This window comes from Colobus angolensis, unplaced genomic scaffold (assembly GCF_000951035.1).
Source record: "Colobus angolensis palliatus isolate OR3802 unplaced genomic scaffold, Cang.pa_1.0 Scaffold394, whole genome shotgun sequence".
In the NCBI taxonomy this organism is placed as follows: domain Eukaryota; kingdom Metazoa; phylum Chordata; class Mammalia; order Primates; family Cercopithecidae; genus Colobus; species Colobus angolensis.
In genome coordinates this window covers 3,814,161-3,836,399 of record NW_012117310.1, presented here as the reverse complement: position 1 = coordinate 3,836,399, position 22,239 = coordinate 3,814,161, and the positions used below count along the sequence as shown (strand labels likewise).

Genomic DNA, 22,239 nt, shown 5'->3' with positions numbered 1-22,239 from the left:
GCCCCGAACGCCAGTCAGCCAGTGAGTGGGTCCCGCAGTCACCGGCAACCAGGGCGAATCATGGCGGCCGCCAAGGTAACCACGGGCCCGAGGCCGGGGGGAGTGCGCCTGCCGGATCAGCCTGGGGGCGTGAGAGGCTCGGGCGCTCACGTGTCTGGGATGGTGCCACAGGCGGAGCAAAATGGGGTGCCGGGCAGCGGTTCCACCTTGCAGCTGCGGGAGGGAGGGGGCCACTCCTCCCGGGTAGAACAGGCGGCCGGTGCGGAGACCGAGGTCCGACCTTGCAGTGGAAACTTTGCGGGCCGGACACTCCCACTTGGCCCGGGAGGGGAGTTGGTGTCTCACGCGGCTGAGCCAGGGCCGACGAAGAGGAGCGGGCGCGATTGGGGCCTGGTGCACCCTGGGCAGGGAAGCACTGGCGGTCCTCGACCTCCCCAGCGCTCTCCTGCTCCTGACCCCGCTGGTTGTTGACCCGGGCTTCTTCCAGGGGCCACAGGCCGGGCTGAAGCCTGATCCTATTACGTTTCAAGGGCTCCGCCCTCCCCCAGTAGGGAAGTCACTTAGACTTCCGTTTTGTAAACTGCCTAGGAGACTTGGCCTGCGCCTTTGTGAATAAAAAGTCCAGGGACTCTCCCCCTCCCCGCTTTCCCATCATTCCCATCTTCCCCCTCCCTCTCTCCATCTGACAACACTTACAGATACCCGCCTCGGAGCATTTGAGAGGCTTCTTTTTGAAAACGATGAAACAGATTGTCCTGGGAGCCTATCACTCCTGTGAAGTTGTACTTGAAAGGGATTCTGTGTAATGTGACTCATTCACTAACCCAGAGGAAAGGCAACTCCAACACTTGACCTTTCCTCTTTCACCATTTCTTGAAACCTGGACACCATTTCAGTCTCTTTGGACTGCATTTCAACTTCTCTGGCAGAATACCATATTTAGTCCCAATCACTTGAATCATTTGGAATTTATTGCTTTTAATTTAAGTTCACGAATGCAGCCCTCTAATCAAGCCTATACAACTTCTTAGCTCATTTTAAGTGCAGTGAACTTAAATATACCTAATATTTCAAACATTTGTCCTTAATCAAAACTCTGTGATAACCCTCTAGAGGAAAACATGGCCAACACATCATATTCCTATTTATTCAAGCAAACTAATCACATTTGCAATGGAAATTGTAAGCAGACAAATATATTTAAATGCTGTTCTATGACTTAAGTCTCTCCAGGCTCCCTAGATCTGTAGGCTTCTTCATGTTGTTAGTCTCTGTGGCCTAAGTGGCTTTTCTCTTTTCTGTAATTACTCTTTTTCATCCTTAGGAAAGTACTCTGGGTGCATGGACTTATGTATGTGTGCATATGAACACACAGGTGTGTGTGTGTGTGTATATGTATCCATAACTTTTCAGCAGTTTCTCCGAGCATCACTAGGATTCAATTTTGAAAGCTACCTTAACCCTTTCAAGCCCAATAGCCCTTGACCTTTCCTTTGCATTAAATTTGCATGCAACCAAGATACAAGTCTTGGTATGAATTAATTCCCTAGAGTAGGTGGGACTAGGTACCCATTCTTTACTGTTAGTTTTATGTCTGCAGGTGATGTAAATGTTTTTACTTTTTTAGGAGATAAGGTAATTGAGAAACATAAATTGAGACATGTGCATAGAAATGGAATATAAGACTTGAGTAATATTAAGTAAAATAAGTGACCCGGTGCTGTGGCTCATGCCTGTAATCCCAGCACTTTGGGAGGCTGGGGCAGGCGGGTTAGTTGAGGCCAGGAGTTCAAGACCAGTCTGGCCAATGTGGCAAAATCCTGTCTCTACTAAAAATACAAAAAAGGTTAGCTAGGCATGATGGTAGGCACCTGTAATCCCAGCTACTCAGGATGCTGAGACAGAAGAATGTCTTGAACCCAGGAGGCAGAGATTGCAGTGAGCCGAGATCGTGCCACTGCACTCCAGTCTGGGCAACAGAGTGAGACGCTGTCTGAAAAAAAAAACCCCCAAAACAAACAACAACAACAACAAAAAACGTAAAATAAGTGATATGGAAGTTGGTTGAACTCTTTAGTTGTATTTCTACATAATAGTAGAAGTATCACATATCAAGGGCAGTTGATTTTTAGCTAAGTAATGAGTCAGGGAAAATGAAATGTTCATTTTTACTACTTGGGAGCTTGTGTTTTTGTTTATGTCTTCATTTGCACTCACCTCTTTCTGGGATATCTGATAGCTCACATCATATATACTTACTTTGCAATCCAACAAGATATATAAAAATCAAGTCCCAAGTAGATGGGAAAAACAGGATAAAGGGAAAGTAAGACAAAGCCAGAACTAAGGTTAGTGGAAAATTATGTGCTTACTAGAGGTGATTGCATTTTCTCCCAGCCAAAGCAAAGAGGAAATGATCAGTGAGGTCATTTACTTGGTAGAGAAGTCTTCTTATACTGCTCTCTGAGAGCAGTTTTTTTTTTTTTTTTTAATTTTTGAGACGGAGTCTTGCTCTGTCGCCAGCCTGGAGTGCAGTGGCGTGATCTTGGCTCACTGTAACCTCCGCTTTCTGGGTTCAAGTGATTCTCCTGCCTCAGCCTCCCGAGTATCTGGGACTACAGGCACTTGCCACCAAGCCCAGCTAATTCTTGTATTTTTAGTAGGCCAGCATCATGTTGACCAGGATGGTCTTGGATCTGTTGATCTCATGATCTGCCTGCCTTGGCTTCTCAAAGTATAGGGATTACAGGCGTTAGCCACCGCGCCTTGCCGAACAGTTTCTTTTATATGCTGTGAGTGGACTGCATTTGAAACTACCTTTTGACTACCGATATATGTCTGTGGGTTGCATAAGGCCATTTCTTATCATGTCCTTTATTGTAACTCAATGGCAGTACAGTAAATGTGGCCTTAAAAGGTCCCTCAATGAAGCTGCTGGTCGAACTTATTCCAAGAATGTCCCTCATTGAACTGCCTTTGGGCATCACCTTTATCAGTTGATTCTGTTGGCAGCCTGAGTTAAATAAAGCCTGTGCTCCTTGCTTTTTGCCTGGAACATAGCTATTCCATGTTGCCGGCTGAACACAGAGCCGTAGGGGTAGGGTTGACATTCCCTCTTAAAAGTTGAGAAGCCTGGATAGGAGAGGACTTCACCTCAGTGGAGTGTTAGGAAATTGGACTGAGACTCTGGGGACTCAGCACTTGTAGGAGAATTGCAACACTCACTAGACTCACTGTGACAAATTGTTTGAATATTTAAGCAGTTTTGATATTTTCTGGATAGATGTAACCACAACTAGCAGTTAGTTTCCTGATCTCCTCTGTCTTTCTTTGGTCTTTATACTTATTTAAATACAACTAATTATTCATGACTTTCCTTTAAATAGTTTTAATGGGGAGATGGAGAATCCCAGCACTTTGGGAGGCAGGTGAATCACCTCAGGTCAGGAGTTTGAGACCAGCCTGGCCAATGTGGCCCATCTCTAGTAAAAGTACAAAACAACTAGCCGGGCATGGTGGTGCCTGCTTGTAATCTCAGCTACTCGGGAGGCTAAGGTAGGGGAATTTGCTTCAACCCGGGAGGCGAAGATTGCAGTGAGCCAACATCGCGCCATTGCACTCTAGCCTGGGCGTCAGAGCAACACTCTGTCTCAAAAAAAAAAATAAAAAGAAAGAAGAAAAAAAAAGATCTGATAATTAGGAAATTATGGAGCTGGGGTTCAAATCCTGCCAGTTTGGCTCCAGCAGCTGTGGCCTCACTCTGTCTACCATGTCTGCCTGGTAGTTTAGGATGGTGGAGAGTAAAGTATTTGGGAGAGGTGTGGGAGATGACTTAGGAGGGGCTTAGGTGTCTTAGTGTAAACCAGACTTTTATTTGAGAACTGCCTTACCTACTGTTTATTGCATGCCAGGTACTTTCCCAAGTGCTTTACAAATAGTAACTCAATTAATTTTCTTAATTCTAAGAAGCGGGCGCTTTCTGTTTTTGACTTCAACTTACAGGTAAGAAAACTGAGTTGGGGAGGTTAACACGCTTGTACAACAAGTAAATGCTACAGCGTTGATTTGAACCTTGCTGATGTGTCTTCAGAGTCTCTGCTCTTGACTTCTGCACTACTCTCCCGGGCCTTACAAAGAGTTCCATTTGTGAAGGTGTATGTGTGAGAGTTCGCATGCCGTCGGGTATGGATGTGTATATTTCCTGATCATCCCAGTCCAATGATCTTAGAACACCTTTGTCACTCTGTATATGCTTCATTTCAATGTGTATTCAGTGTATTTCTCATCTCTCCAACCAGATCGCAAATCCCTGCAGGACAGGAATTGTCACATACCTTTTATTTAATTGCTTTATTGAGATATAATTCAAGTACTATACAATTTACCCATTTAAAGCATATGATTTATTGGTTTTCAAAATATGCACAGAGTTGTGTAACTGTCACCACTGTCATATACCTTTGTAGAAACTTTAATCCAGTTTCCATTACTTATGATTTGGACTATAATATATATATACACACACACATATATATACACAAACACACACATATATATATATAATATATACTTGGGACAGGGTCTCGCTGTCTCACCCACGTGGAAGTACAGTGGTATGATTATTGCTCACTATAGCCTAGACCTCCTGGATGCAAGAGATCCTCCCACCTCAGCCTCCTGAGTAGCTGGGACCTCAGGTACACGCCGCCACACCCAGCTAATTAAATATATTTTGTAGAGATGGGGGTCTCGCTATGTTGCCCAGGCTTTGGGCTGTATATTTAACTTCTGTGTTTTGTACGTTTTTCACCCATCATGAAACCCTCTTCAGAGGTTTGTCATTGAGGATAAAACATATTAAGGTTATTAAAGATATTCTTCAAATGGCAAAGTTTTTTCTCCCCTATGGTAAAAACTCTACTAGGTATTTGGTGATATCATAATAAAGCAAATCAGTTTTTGTGATAGAAATGGAGGAAAGAAGGTTTGAGTTGTTTTTATGCTGCCGTGATGATGGTTATTAAAACAAGAAGTATCTGTGGCTCCACTGTTTGGGTTTTAGGGGTTCTTAACTTGTGGAGCTGGATGGCCTTGGAATTTATGTTAACACAGTGATCTTTACCCTTTACCTCCTCAGTCCTGTCCCCTTTTACCAGGAGAGTCCTAGAAATGGAGTCCCAGAAACATTTGTTATTGGTCCAAATTTCCATGAATGCCTTTACTTTTAGCACTGCTCTAGGCCAGTGATTCCCTGCACATTGAAGTCTTCTGGACTGGTATAAAAAACTGCTGATGCCTGGGTCTCACTCCAGAGATCATGATTGAATTGGACTTGGGTGGGGCATGAGCCTGGGGATTTTTGAAAGCTTGACAACCACAGTTATTTGGTGCACGTTGCTTCAAGAGACCTGCTGGCTCCTTCTTGGAGTAAGAAAGGAATGCAGTAAGATTAAGTTAAAGTCCCTGGTGTGTCAGTTCAAAGGAAGGGTATGTAGGGGTTTCTCCAAATTTCTCTTCTTTCTTGACAGTTTTGTGTTAGTCCTGCCTGATGTCTCCTGGTGCTTAGGCATCAAGTTTATACAGTTTTGTGATAATCCTAGAATATAGATTTTAATCTCAAAATTGATTGAAAGCTCTGTTTGTCTCCTGCAGAGTCTCAGTGGTTTTTTGTGATCAGAGAAGGTGCTGGAGGAGGGAAGCATTACAAAGAGTAAACCTGGTCTCAGAGCCCTCTCTCCTGGGCTAACCTATCCAGGGCCATATGGTGCCTGTGTTCCGTAGCTTAGGTCATACGACTTTACAGCAAATAGATGGTTGGAAACGTGTCGGGGGAGTTGAAAGATGATGTGTAGTGTAAAAAAGTCAGGGAGCAGGTCTTTTTTAGATACTGAGTTCTTTTAGAAGATTGTCAGAGGAGCTCTGACTCCTCAGTGCTTTGCTCTCTTAGACCTTTACTCCCAAGACCAGTATCTGCTTTTGATGAACTCCTAGAGGGAACCATTCCTCTCTTTGTTCTCCACTATCTGTGAGGATTATCTATTATGGCATTCCTGCTAAGCGCTTCCTCCTCTCTGCTTGGCATTTGCTGCCTCATAAACACCTACAGGTTTCCTCATAAGACTCTGCAGGTTTGCCTTAGGGTGGACCTTGCAACAGAGGAATGTGTGACACTGAGACATATGTTGGTTCTGCTCGGGGATAAGGGGGATATGCCTTTGTGTAGTGATACAATTCCTTTAGCAAAGTATTTAACAGCTACTGAGCAAACCCTATTTTCATGGCCTGTTTAACCAGACAGACCCTCTAATTGGGTGAAGTGAACTAAATTAAATGCCCTTCTCCTAAAAGTCACCAGTAACCTCAGTTCTAAACCTGCTGGCTTGTCCTCATATCTGGCCTCACATGACCCTGTCTCCTACCTTTCCTTTCTCGCCATCTGCTTTCATGATGTCGTCTCTCATTATTGGCCTCTAGCCTCTCATATCACCCCTTTATTCTCCTTTGCAGGTGGCAGCTGCTGCTGCTGCTGCTGTTGCTGCTGCTGCTGCTTCCTTCTTCCTCCTTCTTCATCCTTCGTTCTTTCTCCTCCTTCTTCCTTCTTCCTCCTCCCTCCTTCTTCCTCCTCCTTCCTCCTTCTTCCTCCTTCCTTCTTGTTTCTTCTTTCATCTTCTTTCTTCCCAGCAAAGATATGTTTTTATTTTAGTGTTTGGCAGTGTGACATATGCATTTAGAATGATAGTACACTTTACCCTAGTCTTCAAAACAGAATGTACTAATTTACCAATGAGGAATTTTGGCCAAAAATGTAGTGTTTTTCCCTTCCCTGTACAGGTCAGATATATGTAGGTTCAGCACTAGTGCTGCACCTTTTGAGAAGCATTACTTTAGCAAAAATCTAGAAATCTTTCACTTTTTCTGAATCTAACCAAGGGTCTTGCTTTCTTTTCTTTTAAATTTACATTTTAAAAAATAATTCCAACTTTTATTTTAGATTCTGGAGGTACATGTACAGATTTGTTACCTGGGTATATTGCATGATGCTGAGGCTTGGGGTACAGTTGACTCCCATCACCCAGGTACTGAGCATAGTACCCAATGATTAGTTTTTCAACCCTTGTCCCCCTTCCTCCTCCCTCTAGTAGTCCCCAGTGTCTGTTGTTGCCATCTTTATGTCCATGAGTACCCATGTTTAGCTCACACTTAGAAGTGAGAACATGTGATATTTGGTTTTTTGTTCCTGCATTAGTTCACTTAGATGCATCCATGTTGTTGCAAAGGACATGATTTTGTTCTTTTTTATATCTGCAAGGTATTCCATGGTGGATATATACCACATTTTCTTTATGCAATTCACCATTGATGGGCACCTAGGTTGGTTCCCTGTCTTTGCTATTGTGAATAGTGCTGCACTTTGTGGGCTTCTCTTCTTTCTGCTTGGACACCTGGAAGGTTAGTGTCCCCCAAGGCTGTACCTGAGATCATCTCCTCCCTCCAGTTCCTGCTGCACTACCTGCCCCGTTAATGGGGATTGGCTCCTTGATGCTCCTCAGCCTGGGTAGCTGTCTCAAGCTCTGGCCCTGCATTTTTAGCTGTTTAGTTTTAGCTGGAAAACTCAACTTGTCTGTCTCAAAGATATTTCAAACTCTGCTGACCTAGAACTCACCAGTTCTTATGACTGAATCCATCTTTTTGGTCATTCCTGACTTTAGCCTGAAGCTTCACTTTCCTAACAGTTAGTTCAATTAAGTACCTGTCATGGGTAGGTAGGAGAGACACCATTGGCCTGGATTGGATGTGGGAAAAGAGGTGGATCAGTGAAACCCTTCTACAGCCCTGGAGCATGTATGTCCTGTCTTCTCTGTTCAAATTCAGGTCCTCATTATTTTGTAGCTGTACCATTACTGTAGCTCCCACCGATCCCCTTGCCTTTGATTTCATCCCTGCATCTTTCTCTCTATTCTGTCCAGACTGCCAAAGGACTTTTCTAAGATTGGCTCTTGTTGCCATGATAATAGCAGTACTGTGTTCATGGGTACAGTACTTAGCAGCTTTAAAAAATGCATTCAAGGGCATAAGTGATGATGACTATTTGTCAGTGCCTACACTGTGCTGGGCTTCCAAAAACAAGTAAGCTACTAGATTTGTTTTCAAGAAGCTCAGAGTCTTCAGGGATTAATATAACCAGATAATAGAAAGACCCAAGCTTCATTATTTGATCTTTATAATCATCTACAAGATAGCAGGGAAGGTGTTGATAACCTCATTTGTCAGATAAAGAAACCTAAGGCTCAAAAAGTTTATGCAAATAATAACAACATCATTAGGTTACATTTATATAACACTCACAGAAGCCAGACACTGTTCCAAGCACTTTACTAATGCAATCTTCATAACATTCCTATGACATATAAGTGCTCTTACTTTCATAATACACATCGAGAAACTCATCTGTACAGAGTAGTTAAGTTCTATGAGGCACAGAGAGATTATGTAACTTTCCCAAGATCACACAGCTTGTAAATAGGAGAGCTGTGATTTCAACACAGGAGGCCTGGCTCCAGAGCCCAAGCACATAACCAGTGTGCTACATTGCCCTCTTTAATTTGCCTTGCTATGCAGTATGGCTTCTGTTGCCTGCAGAATGCAATTTAAACTCTCAGCCAGCTAAAATCTCTTTGGTCTTGGCTGCATTTTCAATACTTTTAATACTTTCCCAGTATTACCCCAGACTCACTCGATTTTCATATTCTTCACAGCAGTTTGTGAATGGGACATATCGACCTCTGTTCACATTTCTTGCCATAAAGCTATGGCAACAGGGTGGCAGGATAAAAGAGAGCCTGTTTGTTTGTTTGTTTAACATAGAGGTCAGTCAGAGACAGAAATGTTTCTTTTCTTGTTTTTTAGCCTTTGTCAGAAAGAAATACTTCTTTTCATTTCTCTGTATTTGTGGGCAGATATATATATGTGTGTGTGTGTGTGTGTGTATATATATATATATATATATATATATAGTCTGAGTTCTCTTCAATTTTCAGAAGGGGTTGTGGTTCTATTTTCCCATTTCTTGAAGCCCCTGTAGGAATGCTAAAACCCATGTCCTAAGATTACAGTTTTTATTACTAATTGATATTTAGATACAGTCCACACATGGCTGGTGGATATGTCTTTTAAATCTTGTTAATCTATAGGTTTTCCTGCCCCCTTTTTGGTTGTTTCATTGCAGTTTATTTAATGAGGGAATTGGGTCATCTTTCCTGTAATTTCCCACAATTTGGACTTTGCTGATTACATCTTTGTGGTGTTGCTTGGACTCAGTATTTCCTGCAAGTGACAGTTTAATCTAAAAGCTTGATCAAGTTAGAGTCTTTTTTGGTTTTGGCTAGAATACTTCCTAGATGGTGCTGAGCGCTTCCCATCACATTGCTGGGTACTTGGTACTGGATACTCACATGAGGAAGCACCTGATTCTTGGTTGTTTCTTGTAATGTTACATTTTGGTCAGTGGTTTCAGATGTTGTCATCTTAAGTCTGCCAGCTTTTTGCATAATAGTTTTAACCAGCTAACTTTAAATATTAACATTTGCCCTTCCTGGTGCATTGAGTTAAAAGTGGTTTTCATTATTTAAATACACACTCTTATGTGTATGTATGCATATTATGTATGTATGTGTGTCTGTATATGAGTATATATCGTAATTGTTATAAAAATAATGGCAATTAAAATTCAATTGGGTATTAATTAATGGGTGCAGAGTTTATGTTTGGGATGATGAAGTGGGTAATGGTGATGGTTATAGAACATTGTGAATGTACTTAATGCCGCTGAATTGTATACTTAAAAATGGTTACAATGATAAAGTTTATGGTGTGTATATTTTACCACAATTAAGACAAATCAATTGGAAAGGGATTGTAACATATTGAATTCAAAAAATCCAACACAACATAATGAGTGATAATTATTGCTCCCTAAAAGGAGCCAAGTGAGATGGAGAGTAGACTGATAAAGCTTTCTTTACCGAAGAATGCTAGCTAATAACAGTAGAAGCTATGCTAGAATTAGAAAAAGGAAAAAAAAATGACTTTGCCACCTGCAAGTAATAATTGATTCAGGCATGGATTTTCATTGGATGCTGAAGCCTTTCAGTAAAAGACTGTTGGAATTCCCATTGTCTCAATGCATCTCCTAGTAAATTACTTGCTGTTTACAGAGGGGGAAAAAGTACCTTTACAATGGAGAAATCTGCTTCAACCAAGTGATCATCAGCAAATGGGATAAACTAGCATTATGTTACTGGCTGATATTATGCAATGGGAAGTGTACAATATGAACCCAAAAGAGTTCTTGCCAAAAATATTTAATCTGAATCTAATCGTGAGGAAATAATCAGACAAATCCAGAAAGTAGGACATGCTGCAAGACCTCTGGCTTGACTTCAAAAATATCAGTGTTATGAATGAAGAAGGCTGGAATAAAGGAGACTCCCAAAGAGACCTGATGACCAAATACAATGCTTGAGCCTGGGTTAAAAACAAGTAAAAGAATTGGAACAGCTGGAATATGGAGACCATATTAAAAGATATTGTATTAGTTTGCTAGGGCTGCCATAACAAAGTACCACAGACTGGATGGCTTAAACAGCAGAAATTTATTTTTTCACAGTTCTAGAAGTTAAAAGTCTGAGATTGAGACCCCAGCAAGGTTGGTTTCTCCTGAGGCCTTCTCTCCTTGGCTTGTAGATGGCTGTCTTCGTGGGGTTTCCTCTGTGTCTGTATCCTGATTTCCTCTTCATATAAGGACACCAGTCTTTTTGGATTAGGGTCCCCTTCATCACCTCATTTTAACTTTTCAAAGACCCTGTCTTCATATATGGCCAGTCATCTCCCGAGGGGCTGGGGTTGGGACTTCAACGTATGAATTAGGTGTGGGGGACACAGTTCAGCCCATAACAGTTATTGAATCATTTAAAAATGGCTTGAGTGAGATAATGATGTCAAGGTTCTGAAGGGAAATGATCTTTGCTGCTGATTTATTTTGTGTTTCCTCCTAGATTTTAAACTCTTGATGACAAGGACCTTCTCTGGACACAGATATGCCTCAGAGTAACTATTGCATAGCATTCAGACACTGCTGGTTGAATTGTCCATTTACTTGACATGCCAACACATGGCAAAGTAAAGGGGGAAGGAGATTTTCTGCTGCATGTGTGTGGTTTGTTGTAAACCTTTTTCTAATAATCCATTTGCTTAATCCCCTCCATCCCCCAACAAAATAATATGATGAGAATTTGGAAATACTTAAGGAGTGTGCATGGGTAATCACCAGGTGAGCACATGATGGAGAATCAGAACATCAGAACAGACTTGGCAGGGGTTGTGCTGTCCTGAGGTACATGAATCTCTATGACTACAGAAAGGCTGCTTCAAAAGGAGGCACCTAGAGAAACTCTCCCTTTTGATTAAAAAAGCCCAGGTACATTAGAGGGCAAAATTCCCAGCAGGTCCAACCAATGTGTTCCATTGCTGCTGTTTTAGCCCAGCTAGTCTCAGTAGTACCCTAGGTCATCAAGTGGCTTGAAGGACAAGAGGGTGATATCCTGTCTCTCCTTTGACTTTGTTGTACCCACTGGCAAGGAATTTCATTCACTTCTGAGAATTCATACACTCATTTTATTGCAGGCCGATGTTGATTCTGAGTTTGAGGATGCCACTATCTTTTCATTGCCTTCCAGCTCAGTTCCAGAAGTGAAAGCTCAGTCCTAGATTCTCTTTTTATGGTGGTTCATGGAGATTTCAGTTAATCCATTTGTGGTGTCCAACAGCAACTTGAGAAGAGCCTGGTCTTGACCTTTGCCTGATTTTCTGTTGGTTTATTTGCCTTTTCACATTGATTTGTTCTAAGAGTGCTTTTAAATGAGGAACATTGCCCCTTTGTCCTATCTCTTGCAAATCTTGTTGTTATTTTTCTTCTCAGTTGTTATTTAACTGATTTATATTCACTTTTTAAATTTTTATGTCAAATATTTATCCTTTTTTTCTTTATGGCTTTTGGATTATATGACTTCTGAGTTTGTCATGTTTGAAATCAGCTTCCCTACCTAATATTACATAAGAAACCACCTGTGCATTTTTCTAGAATTTCTAGAATTTTTAGAATTCTCTGTCTCTCCTTTTAAAGATTAACTCTGATCCAACTCCAGTTCTTTTGGTATAAGATGAAAGGTCAGGAGCCAGTTTAATTTTTGTTGCTTAACCCCAGGAGTTCATTACCCTTCACTAGTGCCACATCATCAGCTAGAGAGACCTGCTGCTAATTCAGCCTGAATCTGCTGGTTCAGCCTTCAGAGGAAATCTGATTAGTTCAGAAAGCCAAGATCACCTCCCCTCAGGGCTCAGGTATCTGCTGCTGCCCCATTCAGCTAATGCTCTGAATATGAAGAGTAACTGGGAAGCAAGGCGCTGCTAGATTGTCTCAAGTTGTGCTGTTTTCATTCAATCGTTACTCTCTTACTTTTAGCAGATGAGAAAACAAGAGGTCATGCTACTGGTTAACAGTGGAGTCAGATTTTTTTTTTTTTTTTTTTTTTTGAGATGGAGTTTCACTCTTGTTGCCCAGGCTAGAGTGCAATGGTGTAATCTCGGCTCACCGCAACCTCTTGAACCCTGGTTCAAGTGATTCTCCTACCCTAGCCTCCCGAGTAGCTGGGATTGCAGGCATGTGCCATCTCACCCGGCTAATTTTTTGTATTTTTAGTAGAGACGGGGTTTCTCCGTGGTGGTCAGGCTGTTCTTGAACTCCTGACTTCAGGTGATCCACCTGCCTCAGCCTCCCAAAGTGCTAGGATTTACAGTTGTGAGCCACCGTGCTTGGCCACAGTGGAGTTGGATTTAAATGTTCCATTGTGAAGCTCATGAAATAGGAAACGTTCTATGAGGGGAATCTGGTTGGAGAATTCTGGAGGAAGAGGCATTTGACTTAGTCCTTGAAAGAACAGCATCATTTTTTAAACTTCTCATTATGGAAATTTCCGAAAAACTGCAAAACTGGAATAGTATAATTAACCCTCATCTCCCTATCTAGCCAGTAGTAATCATCAATTTATGGCCTCAATATTGTTTCATTTATACCATGCCCTCTCTACTTCTTTCATCCCTCCTTTTTTTTTTTTTATTAAACATTTTTTTTTGGAGACAGGATCTTGCTCTGTCACCCAGGCTAGAGTGCAGTGGCACGATTATGGCTCACCGCAGTCTCAACCTCTTGGGCTCAAACAGTCCTCCCACCTCACCTCCTGAGTAGTTGGGACTATAGGCACATGCCACCACGCCTGGCTAATTCATCCCCACATGTTTTTCAAAGCAATCTCAGCCATCATATCTGTAAATATTTTATGTATCTCTAAACAGTATTTCTTCAAAGCACAATCACAATATCATTATTACACCTCAAAAAATTATAGTAATTCTTCAATATCTTCAAATATGTATTCTGTACACATTGTACACATTTCCCATATTGTCTTAAATTTTTTAAAATAGTTGTTGAATTGTCATGTAAATAAGGTTCATGCATTACAGTTGATATGTCTTTCTTTTCCTTTTCTTTTTTTGGAATTACAAAGCTACTTTTAATACTTTTAAGCTCCACAGGAATGAAAAAACACTGGGAAGGGCTAACCCCCTCACTCCCAGGAGTGGCCCGTAGGGAGAGAGGCTACTTGAGGGGAAGGAAGTACAAAAGGGACCCACTGCAGACACATGGCAAAGGGAAGCCATCGGTGCTGGGACCTGTGGTCACTACAGGAGGAAACACGAGTGTGGTGGGACTGGCTCCAGGCACACAAGTGAAGGGCAAGAGAGATTGGAGTGAAGCCAGGAAGCTACTTGGGTTCCTCCTTCTTCTTCTTTGCCTTTTTCTGCTTCTGCTGCATGATCTCCGAGTCCCTGGGGGTAGAGATGATGGGGCACTAGGAGGTACCAGAGGGCAAAAAGAACAAAATGCAGGGGGATGAAGGGCACAAAGGAGAAGATGGAAGTGAATGGGACTAAGCTCAATGTTTGGCTGCTGTACTCCCACCCTAGGGGAACAAGAGGAAGAGAGCAGAGGCTCTGAAGGCAATCGGTCTCCATGCTACAGTTGCCCAGTAGATCAGAAGCCTGGCCACACAGGCCCAAGGCTCTCTATTCTTATACCAGTAAGAAGGTTGGGAGAAGAGAGGAGAACTGGAAACAGCAAGGAAGGCCAGATCACTGGGCTATCATAACCATAGCTGTATCTAAAGTGGGAAGCTCCCTGTCCTTGCCCTGAAAGTCAGACCAGGGGATGCTCAGAAATCAGATTCTGTGTCCTAATTTTCTTTTGATCTCTGGATCCTCTTGCCTGCTTAATCCTGTGCTTTCTTTTCCTCTGAAAGACAGTGTCACATAATGGCTGAAATCATGGATTTGCAATCAAATTAGGGCTCTGCCACTTGCTAACTGTGCGACTTGGGGAAGTTACTCAACCTCTCTGTGCCTCAGTTTCCTCATCTGTAAAATGAGCATAACTGTGTCTGCTCCTCGGGGCTGTTGAGAGTGTCAGTGAGCTAATGTTTGTAAAGCATTAGAGTCATGTCAAAAGTTGTAGGCTGTGGAATAGGACCCAGGAGGGCTCACTCAAGTGAGATGGTATGTCGTCTTTGAGATGAGGCTCCAGCTGTGCAGAGAGCCCCTTCCCTTTTCCTTTTTGCTTCCTTCTGGTTCTTGACTGTGCTTCAGTTAGATGAGGTTGATACATAGCAGAACTTTGGACAGGTAAGGCATTATATAGTGGAAGCAACTTCTTTATTGTCCTTTCATTTTTGGCTTTCTCTTCCTCTGTATTTATTAAGTTAGCTCTTCTCTCTCAGAAGTGTTTAACTTTTTATGGCATTATCTGGGCTTCAGCAACTTGTTATCTCCTAAGTAGAGCCTTTCAGCACTTTATAAATATGTCATATACTTTTTATATTCCTTTGTTCCCCATCAGGAACATACATCCCAGTCATCAGCACAATCAGTTTTTATTCATTTAAGGAGCAGTAGTAATTTGACACTTGCTAATATGTAACAAATTATATTGGGTGCGGTAATTAAAATTGCAGCTGGTTCCTAATTATACTGTAACCTTGATGTTTAAAAAAATTGAGACTGAGTTCAGCATAAAATACTGGAGAATAATATTCTGCACTAGGCAGTTCTGTCTTCTACTGAGCCATGGGCATTTATGAATCAAAATGCCAAATTAAAAAGATTTTATTTTAAACTGGTTACAGTTACAATGTTGTCCAGTGACTTGATTCTTAAAGGTAGCTTTAAAGTCCCCCTTTTTGCTTGCTTAACTCTGGGAATATCCTCCAGGTATTATAATTAGTGTCTAAATAATCCGAGCTCAGGGGTCATTTCTGGCTGTGTGATCTACTAGTATTCATTTAAGACTCTTTAGTACCTCAGCTTCCTTATTTTAAAAATGGGGCTATTACTCACTCTTCCTCTTAAAGAGTTTTAATGATAGAGTATTTAAATGAAATAAGATATAAAGCCATTAGCATAATACCTGGCATAGAGTTAAGGACCCAGTAAAAGTTAGCTGGTCATTGTTATTGCTATAATTAATAATAAATGATCAGGTTCCAAAGACCACCTCCGTGATCCTCAACTTTAGCAGAATTAGGCTATTAATTCTCCTGCCACTCTGCCTTATGGTAGCATGTATCGTCATACATTTTGTACCAACCACTTGTCGATAAGTCAGCTTTCCCTCCTTGGGGCAGGGTTTCTGACTTATTGGGTGTTTTCTCCTTGGTGCCTGGCGCTGGGCCTGGTACACTGTAGCCTTCCCATCGGTGATTGTGTTGCATGGATGAGCAAGTAGAGCATCACCATCTAAGGAGTGGTTGTTAGCTGGGGGGTGGAGTAGTTTGGCTCCCAAGGAGATTTCTTTTAGCAACCTCTGGAGACGGTTTCTTGGTTGTCGCAGCTTGCTGCTCACATCTAGTGAGCAGAGGTCAGCTTAATAACAATAATAGTAAAATCCAGAACTAATATGTTTCAGGCTCTTTTGGCATAACAGAACCCAGCTAAAACACCACCATTCCTTCTTAACTGTTACACTCTGCCTCTTAATATCAGAATTTTAATGATGATGGCTTTATAGTTTATGTTTGTCTACAACAGAGCAGAGTGAAATGTAACATACGTCACAACCTACTGAATCCTTCTGATAAACATCTCTAGTACCTCTGAAATGACTCGCTGGTGTAATTACCCAGTGGGTTAACATTTGTGGTGACTGATACTTTATAAGTCAACCGTTGAGTGAAAGGAAGTTTTACCAGCTGATTACATAGAAATGTTGTGGTTTGAAGAATGCTTAACAGGGCATCTTGTCTTTATACTAATTTGTATTTCAGTAACTTTTTTTATAATGACTGTTCTTCATTTATTAGGACTTAGGGAAACTTTAGGATGAAGGATGAGTGACTCAGTGGTTTCAATAAAAAATTATTTTCTTAAGTTTGAGATACCTTTTTCTTCTTCCCAAGTTAATCGTAACTGTGGTTTTAGGAAATTCCAAACTTGCTTTTGCAATTACTGATTGTATCAGTCAGGGCTCACTTGCAGAGAACAGACTCTACTCTAGCTGGCTTAAGCAGAGAGATTTATTACAGGGTATTAAATGGCTTACACAGTTTGTTGGGAAGGTGAAGAAACAGACTTGAGGTTGAGCTCTAAAGAATGACATCTAGAGTCTCAAGCAGAGCAGGCCACCAAGACAGCAGTGACCTCCTGTGCAGTCACAATGCTGCCTGCCAAGTGGACAGTGTTTCAGGACCATGTGGCCACTGACATGGGAGGGCAGGAGGTTGCCACAGGAAAACTAGACACTTCCAGCAATGGTGCTTGCTTGGCAGAAACAGCAGAAGGTACCTCCCCAACTCCCAAACCTTTGCCAGATCTCACCTCAGTTTTATCTAATTGACAGCACATGGGCCTCATAGCAGCAAGGGAGTCTGGGAATTGTAGTTTTAGCCTTCTAGTGTCTTTAGTGTGGAAAGATAAAGAAGGAGGGTGGGCTGCAGCTTGTAAGTGGTTAGGTTACACCCAAGAATACTTTTCTTTGGGATTCAGGGCCACCTACTGCACTATTTCCTCAGGTTCAAAAGACTATGCAGGACTGTTTCTCCTTCTGTCTCCCTTTCCTGCTTGTCACTGCATGCTTATTTATACCCACCCACACACCCAGAAGCTTGCTTTTGATGAACTACCTCTTTGAGTTTGTATTTCTTATCTAAGGCAAATATTTACTTTATGATGGTAGAATTTTCAGCGTAAGTCTGTGCTTGTCTTGGCTTTCAGATGTTTCAGGTTTGGGAAGGTGACTGGCGAAGTATTGCCGAGGAAGGGCTGTGCCGTACAGTTGGTGATGTAGCAGCTGAGGTTGGGCCTTGGGTTCTAATGCAGTTGTTCTCAGCCCACCCACACATCATAATTTCTTGGGGGAGCTCTAAAGATACCCATTCTAGAAATTCTCATTTGATTGACCTTTGGTATGGTTTGGGTTTTGTAAAACCTAAAAGTACCTCAGGGGACTTGAATATGCAGCGAAGGCTGAGAACCTAAGTCTTATTATCAGTACATTAAAATTGGACATTATCTAAAGGTGTGGTTCCTAAACTTTAACTGCATCATGGTCACCTGGAGGGCTTGTTAAACCATAGGGGATTGCTGGACCTCACCCAGTTTCTGATTCTGTGGGTCTGGGATGGGCATGATAATTTGTATTTTTAAAAGTTCCCAGGTGATGCTGATGGTCTCCACACTTTGAGAACCATTGATCTGAAGAGAGTTGCCTATTTTCATTGTAAATGTCAGATTTTTACTGACCTGAAAGACTTTATTCTGTATTCAGCACTTCCAGAGCATCTACTTGGTTTCCTGATCTTTGCCAGAGCTGGGGATGATCTGAGGAGTAAGGTACCCTCACAGAGATGGAGGTCTCACATCTCTAGAGCTTCCCAGTGTAAGAGGAGAGCTTTTCTTTTCTTTGCATTTTATTTTTCAAATTAGCATTTCTTATTTTCATGTAGATTTTCGTATATTCTTCCCCACCATCCTCTGGTAGATCTGACAACTATTTTGAGTACACCATTCTGTACCACTGTGATTTGTTAAAGTAATGAGCCTGCAACTGTAGCTTGATTCCATTGTAAGAAAGTCTGTTTAAAAAATATTCCTATAGGTAGGAATATCTTTTCTGGTGACCCCCTACCTATGGCTGCTCTAACTCGTATTAGAATGAGAGTGAATTCATTTGTCCTGAAAGATAACTTTCTTATTCTTCTTGCCATGTTCTCCCCCACCCCCTGCCTTTTTAAAAACACCAGTTCTTGAAATTGTGTTATTGTTTTTATTTCTAGGATGTGCTTAGCTAGTATATGTTTTGCAAATGCTATTGATGACTTACACAATTATAACCAGTGTTTATCTTGTCAAAAAGTTTTACATATTCAGTGATTCTCAAATTTTGTTCCTGTGGAGCATAGACTCATTGAATCAACCTGAAATTTCCATACTAAAGTTAAAAAATGATAGACTTTTCCCAGTTTATGGAAGAAACTATACATAGAGTTTTTCTGTTCCAACATTGCCCCTTTCTGGGCCAGGCATGGTGGCTCATGCTTGTAAACCCAGCACTTTGGGAGGCCAAGATGGGAGGATCACTTGAGGCCAGGAGTTTGAGACTAGCTTGAGCAACACAGTAAGACTCTGTTTCTACAAAAAAAATTGAAAAAAATTAGTAGGGCCTGGTGACACATGCCTATAGCCTCAGCTACTCAAGAGGCTGAGGTGGGAGGATTGCTTGAGCCCAGGAATGTGAGGCTGCAGTGAGCCATGATCACACCACTCTACTCCAGCCTGAGTGACACAGTGAGACCCCCAACTAAAAAAAAAAAAAAACCACCAAAACCCTCTCTTTTTCCCTTAAATTTGGAATCAGAGTAAAATGTTATCAAATTTCAACAAAATTCTTTATCCTGTTGATGTAAGTGGCAAATAATATTTCATAGTAATTTGTAAAGGACCCCTTTCTTCTTAGTCATTTACTGTATATGCTTGAAAACCAGTTACTTGATTTAAAATTCTTGATATAAAAATACTGTTTTCATGTTGGAATCTATTCTTACAAATGCAAATTCAGAAGAAGAATGATAAAGAAAATCAGGCAGTTTTCTTTACTGATTCTTTGGGTCTGGGATGAGCGTGATAATTTGTATTTTTAAAAGTTCTCAGGTGATGCTGATGGCCTCCACACCATGGCTGTAAATATTTACATGCTGTTAATATATGAGAAAGAAATGTAACAGTGAAAGTAAGCCTTCTGGAAACAATCTAAAGTTTGATGACTCTTCTAAACCCCAAGAATGAACTAAGTCTAATAATTCCAGGCTTCTGAAGCCCAAGAATGAACTAAGTCTAATAATTCCAAGCTTATGTGATACAAAGTATGCATGCTGAGCAGCTGTTCTGAATTGACTTTAAAAGTGTGGCTACATTTCTGTGGCTTCCTTTTTCCAGCTCATAGAACTTCCTGGGAAGCATTCATTGAAATACACCTTCAGAAAACTGGTACATCTCACTGTGACTTTGCATTGTCTTCAATTAAGTTGTGTAAGTGTTCTTTATTCATAGCAAATGATGCCTAAACAAGAAGATAGGAATTGGAGATAGTAGTATAAATGGAAATTCCAAACAGCCACACAGCATTTGACTGGTGAATAATAGATGGAATTACTGTAGAGATGAGGCCCAGGAGGCTGGTAGTAATTTTTCTGAATCCATCCCCTGTTGAACCATACTTATCTATCCTTAAATAGACTGTAGCAGGACCTGATACAAATTTTAGTGGGCCTCAGAGAAATCTTGTAGTGATCATTAACGATTTGCTGTACCTGGAGCTCTGGATTGGTGGCAGGGTAGCTGAGACGATGATGAGTTAGGATGGCCGCAATGTTTATTTAGTGGTTTGGTGAGTGTGTTTGAAGATCTGTGAGTTTCTTTCTCTTCTCTTTTGCTAATTTCTCACTTCCAAATTATGAGACAGTTTACCCATCATTTAGATTTATTAAGGCATAAGCATGGTAGAATATAAACATCTTTGGATAAATAATACCAATAGTAATAGATACCATTTATGAGCACTTTAACTGTGTGGCCTTTTTGGTGCTAAGCACTTTATGTAATTATCTCATATTAGTCTTCTAGCTGTCTAGGACTCCCCGTTTTATAAATGAGGAAGGTGAGGCTAAGAGGTCAGGGCCTCCAGGTCACATAGCCAGTGAGTTTATGAGGTTGGTCCTGCTCCCTATTTGAGGATGATCTGACACTAAGGCCATGTTCTTTTTTCTTTTTTTTTTTTAATGAAGATGGGGTGTCACTCTCTTGCCCAGGCTGGTCTCAAACTCCTGGGCTCAAGTGATCCTCCCACCTTGGCCTCCCAAAGTGCTGGGATTATAGGTATGAGCCACCATTCCTGTAAGATCATGTCCTTAATCACAGCATTGGACAGACACTACACACTGTTAGGAGAAATTGGGAGAGTTTTGATTTTTAGGCTTATACTATGTAGCAGTCATGTACCACATAAGGATGTTTGCGTCAATGAAGGACTACATATATGGATGGTGTTCCCATAAATTATAATAGAGCTGCCCTGTACAGATGTTCCACTTTTTATCTTTTAAAACCATATTTTTACCATACCTTTTCTGTGTTTAGATACACATTGTTTTACAGTTGCCTACAGTACTCAGTATAGTAACATGCTGTATAGATTTATAGCCTAGGAGAGCAATAGGCTATCTCATTTGCCTAGGTATGTAGTAGGCTACACCATCAAGATTTGTATAAGTACACTGTAGGATGTTCACACAATGATGAAATCACTTAACAATGCATTTTTCAGAATGTTTCCCTGTTGTTAAGCAATGCATGACTGTATTATATTGCCACTTAATGCAAGTTACCATCACTTTGAAGCTGCCTGTAATGTGGATCAGTAGTAAGGCCACTACAGTATGAGATGGAATATTTGGGATCTGATCTCAGCTCAGAAAACATTTAGAAATGTCAGATTGGCACTTAATCTGACTTTTCTGGGGAAATAATTGATGCTTTCTGAGCTTTGGTTTCCTCTTCTGTAAAATTACGGCAGTAATATCCATCCTATCTGACTCTGATTTGCAGCAAGAATCCAATGAGATAATAGTCATACTTGGCAACATGTCTTACAAGTGTTGGGTCATTCTCTGGCTTTGTTTTGATTTGTGTTCTCTGCCCTAGACCCTGAGAGGGTTACAAAGTGAACACTTTTTTCCCCCCTTTGAGGTGTAGTTCTGGTGGGGAGCACTGAATATACATTTCAGGATCCTTAGGCAGAAATGTGCTATGGGAATTTAGGGCAGGTGAAGTTTACTCTGAAATAACATTGCCCAGGGGAGACCTTACAAAGTTCATGGCATAAAGAATTAATTAGATTTTAAAGGATGTGGTATTCAGATACAGCAAGAATACTTCATTTTGTGGAAAATTCATTTTGCTTTTAAGAGGAAAACAGTTAAGAACTTAGCGTACCATATGCTTTTGAAAAAAGTGTTATGTACTTCCATGAGATGTGGGACTCTGACCATCAAGGAGGGGATTTTTCTGCTCTTAAAGTGGAGGATGGAGGCATTTTTATGCTGTCCCATGTTCTCTTGTGTTCGTCCTACCCTACCTTTCTCAGAATAGAGATCTGAGAGGGGGGAGTCCTCTCTGAAGCTTTTAGGGCAGCAGAGTCATTCATCTTAGGCTGACTAGCAGTATATTTTCTTTTCCTCTGTTGAACAGCAGAGAACACTTACTAATTCAGGATTTTAAAAAAGATTAAAAATTCATGACTAGGCGCAGTGGCTCATGCCTGTAATCCCAGCATTTTGGGAGTCTGAGGTGGGCAGATCACCTGAGGTCACGAGTTGGAGACCAGCCTGGCCAACATGATGAAACTCCATCTCTACTAAAAATAAAAAATTTAGCCATGTGTGGTGGTGCATGCCTGTAATCCCAGCTACTTGGGAGACTGAGGCAGGAGAATCGTTTGAACCTGGGGGACAGAGGTTGCAATGAGCTGAGATCGCAAGATTGCACTCCAGCCTGGGCAACAAGAGTGAAACTCCGTGT

The 22,239-nt window shown here is 41.3% G+C and overlaps 1 protein-coding gene across 3 annotated transcripts in view; it reads left to right on the top strand.

Annotated features, from left to right (window-relative positions):
* Positions 1 to 22,239, top strand: part of SLC25A13 (solute carrier family 25 (aspartate/glutamate carrier), member 13) — a 214,560-nt gene continuing 192,321 nt past the window's right edge. For 2 of the 3 annotated variants that reach the window (XM_011955112.1, XM_011955111.1), the window contains exon 1: positions 4 to 75. In XM_011955112.1, coding sequence (XP_011810502.1) covers positions 61 to 75 — 15 coding nt within the window. In that variant the 5' untranslated portion in view covers positions 4 to 60. Of the gene's footprint in view, positions 76 to 22,239 lie in introns of all 3 variants that reach the window. The other variant, XM_011955113.1, reaches the window with a different exon arrangement.